The 12,118-nt window shown below is 42.2% G+C and overlaps 1 protein-coding gene across 3 annotated transcripts in view; it reads right to left on the bottom strand.

Annotated features, from left to right (window-relative positions):
* Positions 1 to 12,118, bottom strand: part of DOCK8 (dedicator of cytokinesis 8) — a 104,757-nt gene that overhangs the window by 77,646 nt on the left and 14,993 nt on the right. For 2 of the 3 annotated variants that reach the window (XM_069961889.1, XM_069961887.1), the window contains exons 3-10: positions 11,062 to 11,237; positions 9,952 to 10,023; positions 8,421 to 8,541; positions 6,573 to 6,782; positions 5,781 to 5,866; positions 4,928 to 4,994; positions 2,115 to 2,264; positions 1,366 to 1,446 (exon numbers count right to left, since the gene is read on the bottom strand). In XM_069961889.1, the coding sequence (XP_069817990.1) occupies positions 1,366 to 1,446; positions 2,115 to 2,264; positions 4,928 to 4,994; positions 5,781 to 5,866; positions 6,573 to 6,782; positions 8,421 to 8,541; positions 9,952 to 10,023; positions 11,062 to 11,189 (915 nt within the window). In that variant the 5' untranslated portion in view covers positions 11,190 to 11,237. Of the gene's footprint in view, positions 1 to 1,365; positions 1,447 to 2,114; positions 2,265 to 4,927; positions 4,995 to 5,780; positions 5,867 to 6,572; positions 6,783 to 8,420; positions 8,542 to 9,951; positions 10,024 to 11,061; positions 11,238 to 12,042; positions 12,113 to 12,118 lie in introns of all 3 variants that reach the window. The other variant, XM_069961888.1, reaches the window with a different exon arrangement.

Raw genomic sequence — 12,118 nt, 5'->3', positions numbered from 1 at the left:
AACACCAACAATTCTGTGAAAGATACAGACATTTCTGTCAAAAAACGCATAACTCAGGTCCTGCTGCAATTTCACAAAACTGCAAATGCACTGAAATTTTTTTTTTAACTTTAATGAAAAACATTCCGTTGGTCTTGCGTTTTCCCCCATTCTTCCATATAACATTTGGCTGTAGTGTTTTTTTTGCACTGCAACAATTTTGCTATTTTTAGTGGCATAAATAAGAAGTCCTGACTGTGTTGGGGGAGTGTGCTGTAGGCTCTTTTCTACATACAGTAAATGTGGCCGGGATCACAGGCATGACGAGAGAGCGCCGATGCCGTCGGACCAAAAGTCCGACAGTCCGCTCATCTCTACTCAATAGATGAGTGTAATCTGATTTGGCAGATAATCTCTATGTGTAATAGGGCCTTAAAGGGGTTATCCCCCTCTGACTACAGCCGCCGCTACTTTCGCAGACGAACGCCTCTTGGGAGTGACAGCACGCTTAGCCAACCAGTGACTGAGACAGGACAGCAACATGGATTGTCATTGACTGAGCGGGCTGTCACTACTGAGATGAGTTCATCTGCGGTAGCTGCAGTGGCTGCAATCAGCCGGGTACCTGGAGAGACTGCAGGAGGACACCGGTGGAGTGTGGAGGTAAGCATAAGTTGGCAGCAACATATAAAAACTTTTTACTTGCCGGATCCCTTTTAACATTATACACAGATTAAGCTCTGTATGCATGTCCAAGGGAAGGAGCTGCACTTTATCCCTTCCTGGTGGTTGTAATAATAATAATGACATTCCTTTATCCTTGATAACTCAGCAATATAATAAAACCCCTGGCTGTATCTATATAGACATTACAGAAATAAAGCATCTACCGGCAATGTAAATGCTCCAGGGATATTTTTGAAAATAAACATTTTTACAAAAAAAGATACATTATTTCTCTTTTACATATTTAAATCTAATTAATGCAACTAAAATCAAAGTGAATGTACCATCAGGTACATTGCTTTGGGTTTTTTACCTTAACGGAGCACTGGGGACGGGCCCGCTGCCACCTGTGTGACAATTTCCCCTGCTGTCTGTGATTGATTGATTCTAATAGAGCCGCGTCACAGAGGGGAGAGTTGATTGCCACAGTGGGGGCCTGCCCTCAGTGCTCCCTGATTGGACGGTGTTCAGGAAAAGACTAGCACCGTGCACAGGAACCAGGAGGCGGTTCGAAAAAAAGGACTGCGACACCAGCATCCCCAGTGGCGATCCATTAAGGTAAAAAAAACAAAACGATTTACCTGGTTTACTTTAAACACATGAGACACTCAATTCAAGGGATCAGCAATACTATATTTATTATTAAAATGACTAACAAACCTTTCCACCATCAGACTCTTTTAACACCATGTATGGCTCAGCACAGTCAGAGATTTCTCCCTGCTGAAGAACTTTTTCAATCTGTAAGACATATTAGAAAGATTATCAAAATGCCATTTTACACTGTAGTATATTTATCTTATATCTTGTATATCTTATCTAATATCTGTAAGTTTATCAGTAATTTAGGGCACATCATTTTTTTTATTAGGCTATTCACACTGTCCATAGTTTTATGCATCCACAATCCATGATGCAAATAAATAGGACATGTCCTAGTACGGACTGTAATGAGAAATCCACAGCAGCATCCGTAATTTTTTAAAAACGTCTGAAACATAGGCAAAAATACAGATTGCCTTAATTTATCACCTTCCCATTAATCACGGACACATTTTTTGCAGATTGTTGCCACCACTGTGGACATAATATGTGCTCCTCAAAAACTACTAAACGTATGAATGTAGCATTCTCTACTGATCCCATCAACAACATCTGCAAAGAGTTTGTATAAAGGATGTATACACTTTATTATTTGACACTTTTAAAGCAAGGGTTGCGCGAAGATAGCTAACAATGTCCGTGCAGCTCTTGCTGTACGATTATAGAACCATAAACAGGAAACAGTTTACATTTCTGATCGAGCTGTGTAATACGGCCCTTAGCCAGGGAGAGCTTTAATCCCTCCCCCCTTTAGACTGGGTTCAGAGTAGACAGATAAGTGCTAGTCCTGTATTCTTTGCGCTCACCTTAACAACTAAAAAGATATCCGGGGAGGGATAGGTAATGGAGAACACTGCACTTCTTGCTTGGCTTGATGGCGCCACACTGGGTGTATGAGCCCTTAGATATTGTTTGAACCCTTCTGAGTTTAAGTCACAATGAAAATTTTCTGAAATCTGGAATAAAAATAAAGCATTTGGTTTAATTTTTATCATATTTATATCTCAACAATGACAGCAATTACCTGGAGGAAATCGAGAAATAATCTGCAATAAACAAGCACTTCATTACAATAAACTTTTAGGGGGGGGTTGTTACCTAACAAGTCTCTGCCCTGTAACTACTTCTTAAAGCAACTCTACCAACCATGAGCACAGTCTCTCAGGTAAATGTCAATAGCAAAATGGAGCCAGCATTCACCAAGGGAAAAAATAATCTTAATATTTTATTGAGTGCATCTAAGATTTACAGCATGTAGAGTTATGTAGAATAGGCAGGTAGGAGGTAACACAGCAAACAAGCGGGAATTAAAAAATGTGTTTTGGGCTGTTGGCACCCTGGTTATTCTTATGGTTATTAAGATTTGCACAGCTTCTGTGGTTTCAACCAATTTGAGGTTTTAAATGAAAAAAGACTGACCAAAAATTGACTGACTGACAGAGATACTATGGGGGACATGTATCATCCGGCGTACGGATGATTTTCGGCGGAAAGTGTCGATTTGCACATTTTTTAATTCGCAAATGGCCGATTTGCGTATAAAATATTCGCAAATCGGCACTTTCCGCCGAGTACGCCGGGGGGGGGCGGGGAGGGGGTGTGAAGGGGGCGTAGGTTTTCGGCGGTGCGCACCAGAGCGCACGGGATTTATATAGAGGCAGTCCACCTCTACATAAATCCCCGTAGCGCCGGAGATGCGGAGACATTTATAAGTCCAGCGTAAAAAAAAGCCGGACTTAATAAATATCCCCCAATGTGTGATCATAGCCTTTTGGCGGGATGCGGAATCCGCCCGGCCATAGAATGGTATCTATGGAGCCAGCGTAAATGCGCGCCGCTGTAAATGGGTACGAGTGACGAAATCCACCGGAACTTATCCGCAAGGATTCCGTAGTCTGAACCCACCCTAACTCACCTCTCCACCATCACTAAAGAACGCCTTTCCAAACTACTCTCTATATCACACCTCACCACCTGTGGAATTGACCCAATCCCGTCCCACCTTATCCCCAACCTTACCTCTGCATTTTTCCCAGAACTAACCTATCTCTTCAATCTATCACTAACTACTGGCATCCTTCCCTCTCCATATAAACATGCAACCATCACTCCTTAAAAAGCCATCCCTTGACCCTGCTCCCTTGTCTAGCTATTGCTCCATCTCACTTCTCCCCTTTGCCTTGAAACTCCTTGAACAACATGTCTACCTTGACCTGTCTCCCCACTTCTCATGCAACTCATTCTTTGACCCCCTGCAATCTAGTTTACGCCTCCAACACTCCACAGAAACTGCCATCACCAAAGTGGCCAATGACCTGCTAACTGCCAAAACCTTACGCTAATACTCTGTGCTCCTTCTCCTTCTGCCTTTGACACAGGTGACCATAACCTCCTTCTACAAACTCTCTTATCCCTTAGTGTCGCTAGCTCAGCCCTCTCCTGGATCTCCTCTTACCTCTCCAACTGCACTTTTAGCGTCTCCTACACCACCTCCTCTTTTTACCCCCTCACTGTTGGGGTTCCCCAAGGCTCCATTCTCTTCTCCATCTGTACTTTCAGCCTAAGACACATCTTAGAATCCCACAGTTTCAAGTACTATGTCGATGACACTCAAATCTACCTCTCTGTCCGGGATTTAACCTTCCCAGAAACTGCTATCCAGAAACCATAAGTGTCTACTGGCTATATCTTCTTCTCATCATCTCGCTTCACCCCTCCATCTAATCTGTCAATCTCAGTCAACGGCTGCACTTTGTCCCCCATTCTCCAAGTCTGCTAACCTTGGGGTCACCTTTGACTCTACCCGGTTTTTTTAACCACACATTCTGACCCTGACCACCTTCTGCCACCTTCACCTTTAAAAACATTTCCAGAGTTCTCTCTTTTCTCAACACTGACTCAACAAAACTGGCGGTACATGCTCTTATTATCACCCGCTTGGTTTACTGCAACATCATCCTCTCTGCCTTCTATCTAACACCCTTGCACCCATCCTGACAATCCTTTACTCTTCTGCCCGTCTAATCCACCTCTCCCCTCGCTCATCCACCTCTCCCCTCGCTCTGCCTCTTCCCTCTGCCAATCCCTTCATTGTCTCCCAACTACCCAACAAATCCATTTTAAATGACATACAAGGCCGTCCATAACCTGTCCCCTCTGTACATCTCTGACCTGATATCCCGCTACCATCAGTTAAAAAACCTCTGATGCTCCAGTGACCTCCTTTTCTGCTCCCCCATTGTTCGTACCTCACACAACCGCCTCCAAGACTTTGCCCTAGCCTCCCCTATACTCTGGAACTCAGTACCCCAACACATCCGGCTCTCATCCACACATCTCTTTATATTAAGCTACAACCCACAATAACTCTGCACCACACTTTGACTAGCTGCCCCCATTACCTTCTCCATCTCCCTCCCCTTACCTTGTAGATTGTAAGCCCTCGTGGGCAGGGTCCTCCTTCCCTATATACCAGTCTGCCATTTACCTTATTCATGTAACGTGTTTTGTTTTTGTAATGTTTTGTTTGTCACCCCCTATCGCTTGTATATTGCTCTGGGACCAAGAACGCTTTACAAATAAATAATAGTAACAATTTTGCAGAATGGCATTTGAATACCTTTTTTCTTTCTTTACAGTCATATAGTGCAATAGTTGCAAACAGTGGCTCAATCTCAATGTCAAATCTGTTTAGAAAAAAAAGGAAAGGAAGAGTTAATCTTTACGAAGTATATTAAAAGTATATCACAAGTATACAATCAGCCGATCAGCCACAACAATAAAATAAACAGCCTAACATTGTGTAAACAGCTCTGATCTATAGACGCATGGAGTCTACAAGATCTCTGAAGGTGTCCTGTCGTATCTTCCTTCATATTGTATATTTAAGGCTTTTTTTTATAACACATCCCCTAAGTGCTTAATTGGATTGAGATCTGCTAAACCAGGAGGACAAGTTAAGGCAGCATGCACATGCCTGCACACCGACTGTGTACCACAGACTGCTCTCTTGACCTCTTATGGAACTCTAAGCATCAACACAGTTTGGGAGCTCCCAGCATCATTATAAATGATGTTGCTGAGAGTTCCATAAGAGGTCAAGAGGCAGCCTGTGGTATACAGTTAGCATGCAGACTGTATATCATGGACTGCCACCTTACACTTGAACTCTTCATCATGTTCTTTCATCTATTCCTCAATAGTTTTTGCTAAGTGGCCAGGCACTATCCTGCCTAAAGAGGCCACTGCCATTACAAAATACCATCACCGTGAAGTGGAGTTCTTGGTCTGTACAATATTTAGGTAGATGAAATTTATCGAGGGAACATTCACATAAATGGCAGATAAAGCACTTTTGTTGGTAGACAGGGTACAGCATGGGTACTGTGATTAGTCTTTGCCTATGCAGCCCCACACGCACAAAGCTGTGATGCAAAAGGAAAACAATTTAATATAGAAATTTTATACTGTACTTTAGAGTATGCAGCTTGACCATAATCTTGTATCCCATATGTTCCTTTGGACATTCTGGTACAGGGCGTATTTCAACAGTGTCATCCTGAAAAATGTACAGTTAGATTTAGGGCCAAATTCTTCTGGATAATTATTACACTTTACAGCTTATTTAAGGAAAATTATATATAAAGAAAAGAAGACGTTTTGCAATTTAATAAATTCTCCAGAAAAAACAGACACCCTTATTATGCCCAGTGCAGCACCTAAGCGGCAGTGCATAACTTTAGTCTTGGGTGTTCTATAAATACCACAGGGTGTATCACTGCTCTAGGTAAACTTCAGTATGGCAGATTAACTAAATGTGTTGGTGCCTAAATCTTGTCATACTGAAGTAGTAAACTTTATTCTTGAGAGTGCCACAAGGTATGTGGAGCCTTTTTTATGCCATGCAAATGTTCCACTGGGCAAAAAATATGCCAAGCAGTCTTCCTTGAAATGGAAGGGAGCTTGCTCTCTGGTGCCATCTTGTGGATGCTGTGTAACTGCAAGTCAACCTTAAAACATGACAGTGATGGCAGAATCACTCAGAAGTAAGGGTTACCCATCTGTAAGCAGCTGTTTTAGGATTCGTGCCTCTCATCGACAGAGAGCAGGATGTTGGCTGGCTAACAGAGAGGCCTATGTTGTGTACAAGTTTCTCCTTGAGGAGACCAGCAATTGTCAGATGATTTATGGTAAGATATGGAAAACAGGAACAAAATGATAAAGAATAACACGTGGGAGAGGAAGTAAGAGTAATGCGGAGATACCTCATCCATTGGTGGACTGAGGGCAAAAATCTCAGAATGTCTGTTGGCTTTACGAGCTTCCTCAGTTTGCTTCTCTAGGTCTTCCACATTTGTGAGATGGAGAAGATTCTTTAGACGACTTTCAGGATTTAAGCCACGCAGGTCAAATTCACAGGACGTAATGGTCTTTTCAGATTCACCAGCTATCCTCATTACAAGACCTCCATCAGTCTACAAAATACAAGGAATAGTTGTCTATGGAGACCAAATCCCAAGTGACATTAAAACAATATAAAGAAATAATCAGTTAATGTCCCTGTGATAGTTCCTCACCCCACCAATCACCACCCATTGCTATGAATGTTAGTTGCCCAGTGTATCCGTTCTAAAATAGTAATGTCTCTTTTTTTTTCCAGCACTGATTTATTTTCAGGGCCATTTACAGCATTGCCAACTGAAGTCAGTTTTTTTACACCTATTTGAAGCTTTATTTTTTGTGTGTGAATGCCCCCTTAGGCTATGTTCACACAATGTATCTATTCTTTTAATCGATCAATAGAAAAGATACATTGCATTGAAGTCAGATGGAATCTCAGTGTAGACACATAGGGGGACATTTATTAAGTCTGGCGGTTTCTGCGCCAGACTTAAAAATGTATCCGCTACTCAGAGACTACAGAGATTTATGTAGAGGCGTACTGCCTCTACATAAATCCCGTGCGTGCCAGTAAGCGCGCCAGGAAACCTACGCCAGCTCAGAGCTGGAGTAGGTTTCCTGACTATTTTTCAGCAAAACAAATGCTGCACAGAGCTGTCGGTTCACACAATGGAAATTGCGGCTCCGGATGCACTTTCCATTGTGTGCAATCGTGAATTGGGATGCGGGCAGGGGCGTAACTACCACTATAGCAGCCATAGCGGCTGCTATGGGGCCCGCCGCATCAGGGCCCCATGGCCTGCTCCCGCAATACACTGGGCCCCCTGAGCCGTCATCATTTGCAGCACCGGGTGGCCCTGCTGGTCTCCTGGGTTTTGCAAATGTCCCTTTAACTGCAAGCACTCCTGACCAGAGCTAGCAGTTATGTAGTTATGACTTCACTTGACCGTTTAGTGGCCAGTCGGGGGGGGGGGGGGGCAATCAAAAGTTTGCTATGGGGCCCAGCCATTTCTAGTTACGCCCCTGGATGCGGGCACACCCAAATGTGTCCGCATCCCAATTCAACAGAAATTACGTTCATCCGGCCGGTACTGCAGTACCAACCGGGATGATCTTCACTGACAACGGCCATTCAGTGACACTGCCGGGTCACAGAACAGCCAGTGTCATCCAGAGTGTGAATCCGGCCTAGTGATGGAGACTCACCCTAAACAAAGAAGTAAGTGGAACAGGTATCAGTTAACTTTCCAAGTAGACAAAAGTGAACATCAAGGTACAAGCACAATGTGAAGGTAAGTATAGGTAAAAGAAGATAGCCCTCCCTGACTCATAGACAAAAAGCTTTTATTGAAGATTCAGGAGGTCGGGAGAACAGAAATACTCAGAGAAGCCACATGTATCATGAATCTTGTAGACTGTGAAGCAGTAGTCCTCTTGTTTGTGGCTCCTTGGAGCTTTTAGTTCTCCCAATCTGTTGGATCTTCAATAAAACCTTTTTCTCTGCGAGCTAGTGATTGCCGTCTACTCTTGTCTTTACTTACCCTGTAAATTTATCCATACAGCAAATATACAATGAACTATATAATAATAAATAATGTCAGATGTCTGAGGAAGTGCACAGGATGCAGTTCAACCATAGAATCTGCGGTATTATAAAAAAAAAACACTGTATAATTTTACTATAAAACATGCAGGTGAATAGATAACATTACCTGCTCATTTTGTCTGGACTCAGACTCATCAGATTCAAAGATCTGTTTTTGAAGAGTTTTTTGGAAGTCCTTTCTAGAACCACTCCTACTAAAGTTACTTGTACCTGAGTTTTCTTGTGTCCTAAAAGTAAGAAAAGAGAGGGCATTATAACTCTAATAATAGGAAAAAGAGTAAAATATATTGTGTGCCTCATATCTTTTTGTTTCACTGTAACTATGCCCTTTCAGGCTCTGTTTCTGCTATGATGCTGAAAAAACTAATGGACCCTTTTACACCATTCTTCATAGGCTAGTTCCCTTAAAATAACAGGATACTTCAACAATTTCATATGATGCAATGAATGGGGTAGGGGCTTTATTTGAGAGCTGTACACTACATTCCATGCCTAGGTGGGAATATGATGAAGAGCATCTGATATTCTGAGAACCCAAGACCCATGCTGCACCCTCTCCTTTAAAAATAAGAGATGCCCACATACAGTTTGTGGGCACACTCTCCGTTTCTTCAGTTCACTAAAATAGTCGGTACTTGTGCATGTGCATCCATCTCTCTCCAGAAAGAGGAGACACAAGATCTCTGATTTCAAGTGCCAATATTAACACTCCTACTGAGCAGCCATTAATGTCAGCTCCTATTGAAAAACCATTAAAGGGGTTATACATAATTAGAAAAGACACTGCAAATACGGCAGCACCCCTGTCCTCAGGTTAAGTCTGGTATAATAATTCATCGCCATTCACTTAGAAGAAACTGAACTGCAAAACCAAACCCAAACTGAGGACAACAGTGGGGCTGTTTCTGTAAGAAAGCAGCCATGTTTATATAATTATGGATAACCCTGTTAACACATATACTGGGAAACTATGTGTGTAGTGGTAATGATGCACACATTAAAAAGCCGTATTTATCATTATCTGAAAATCTGGGGCCAGGGACTCTGGTGTCTGCAGACTATATTATTGAGAAACGTACTACTTAGCCAAGCAGTCGGCACCCTGTGGCTTGGTGCTCGTGGATGTAAATACAATTCCAAATGAATAAATTCCTGGCACTCGACCAGCACTTCAATTGCAAGGTGATTTATTCATAAGACGAAGTGCACACACATACACAAGTCAGGACGCGTTTCGGCGTTACCGTCTTTCTCAACTGGCAGTTGATGGTTGGGCTGAAACATGTTGCTGCTATTCAATATATTCCTAGTATTGGTAACATTTATGTCGCATTCCTTTATTGGTCAATATTGCAGCGGTATTGGTATGTGCAGATTTGCATTTGTTCATCAGTGCTTGTTGGTCAAGAGGATACCTACCAGCTAGTTGGATCTAGCATGCAAAACAGAAGCTTCTTAGCTCTGCCTTATCGAAAGATAGTCCTTATGTGCCCTTTACTGGCTATGCTTCTATATTGTACAATAAAAAGACAACAAGTAGGTTCAGTAGTTTCCACTTGTCTAAAATTTTTGTTTCCTACCAACGCTTTCAGGGAAGTACATGACCAGTAAAAGGTTTGACAACTGCATATACTTACTTTCTGTTAACAATCAACCAGTCTCGTAGATATATCTGAATGCAGTCTCTGACATGTTGGTCCAGCTCAGCCCTGACAAGATAAATATTAACATGACATGTGAAATCAGCAACATGGTTAACCAACAAAAATTAGAGTACCTTTTTCAGGTTGCAGGTCCCCTAATCATAACAAGCTGATCGCTGGGGTATGACCACAGGGATCCCTACCAATCCTAAGACTGGGGACTCGATCTCCTTGCTATGAATAGAATGCGGCCTCCGTGCAATTCTTTCTCTATGGGGCTGCCAAACATTTCTGAGCAGAGAAGTCTTCGGTAGCTAGCAAATGCGAATTCCTCTAAATGGTGCCTTCACACATAGAAAGTTTCAAGCTGCAGGTTTCACTAAGGAATTTGCTGCGATACTCAGTACCGTTATAGCCTATGGATTTTCATTCCGCTGCAAGAATTAGCTGCCATGTCAGTACAAATAATAAACAGCCTATGCCTACCTGCCCGTGCTCCCTTGTCACGCTTCTGGTCCCTGCTCAGGTTCAGCCAATCAGTGCGCTGTCCTGCCGCAGCCAATGATTGGCTGAGTGAGCTGTCAGCAGGCTGGGGACCTGGAAACTCAAGCAGGAGAGTGACAAGGGAGCACGGGCAGGTAAGCAAGTATATTACAAACTGCTGGCACTGCAAGATAGCTGTTTAGGCAAGAAGACACATGATCCCTTTCATATATCTGTCTGTATTTCCAGAATGTAGAAAAAAAAATGTTCTATAGTACAAAGCGGCAAAGAGGCTTTCCTGAACTCCTGAAGTACAGCAAGCTGTAACGCCTCCTTCGGGTATTTCCCACTATGTAAAACATTTTTTGCAAAAAACAGGGAGTTCATAAATTCCTACTGTAAGTGTTATTTTATGTGAGCATTGCCCTACTGAAGAGATAGGAAACCTGCGACCCTCTAATTGCTGAAAAACTACAATTCCCATCATGCCTGGACAGCCAAAATCTTCGCCTTACAAACTGATAAGAATTGTAATTTTGCAACAGTCGGAGGGGTGCAGGTTCCCAATGCCTGCCCTACTGCTTAGAATTCTGTGGCAGATCTCACTGCGTTAGTACATACCCATCTTCAGGCAGAGAGGGCTGAAGTGTTTTACATTCTTTGGGTTTATATATAAGATCCAGATCATCTTCAGGGAAGTCCCCAAGTTCTTGAAGGAGCTCATGATTGTGGCTATTAATATGTGTCATTAGGTAGTTTTCAAAATCTACTGGTTCCACAGCGTCATAAAATGGAGGCTGCAAAAATAAAAAAGATAGAAGCAAGAACATGAATTACCATATTATCAATAAGGCTCTGTACACATTGCAGTTGCACTTTATGTGAGAGGTACAAGTCTGGAGGATTTCCAACTGTATACCTCTGATTGCTGGCTCCAGTGTATGCCACGTTTATAGGCATACAAATATATATATCACCCATAGCTTCCTATATTTTAAAAAAAGCAATATTTTTTGGGAGGGATGTTTCTGGGTATAAACACAGTCAATATAATTTCTATACCCTAAATAAAAGGTATCCCAAATATATCAATCAAAAGGATAATGGTGGTCTATGAATTTGATATATGTACCATTGGCATGCAATGACTACACAATGCAAACAGTGTGAACATAGCCCCCGCAAAAGTCCAAATGCGCATTTTTTGTAGACATCTGCCTACCATTGTATTGGCAACCACAAATATCTTTGTTTGAGAATAAATGATGACCTTATGTCAAATCGGTCAACAAAAAATACAAGCTTCATATGTTTAACTTACTAACCCTGGTTACCTGTACATGAGCCTATACATATGCACATATTGAAAACAAAATATTCAAAATATTAAGTATACTGAGCAACTTATGAACACAGGATTCTAATGAGGCAATGAGCACATAGGAAACAAACGTAAAACATTCTACATGAAAACACAGGAAACACACACTTTGCGTCGAGTGTCAGAATCAGCAATACACACAGAGAGAATATCCCCTGTGAAAACACATTTAGACAACTGCGTAAAGCAAGCCTTATGAACTGGCCGATATGTCGACATACCTCCCCAAGAAGCGGCTCATTGGAGTACAGACTTCTGCCAGGTGCCTTCCAAAATGGCTGCTAGAGGAAACTGATC

Source organism: Dendropsophus ebraccatus, chromosome 3, assembly GCF_027789765.1.
Source record: "Dendropsophus ebraccatus isolate aDenEbr1 chromosome 3, aDenEbr1.pat, whole genome shotgun sequence".
NCBI classification, from domain to species: domain Eukaryota; kingdom Metazoa; phylum Chordata; class Amphibia; order Anura; family Hylidae; genus Dendropsophus; species Dendropsophus ebraccatus.
This window is presented reverse-complemented; position numbering and strand designations above follow the sequence as displayed.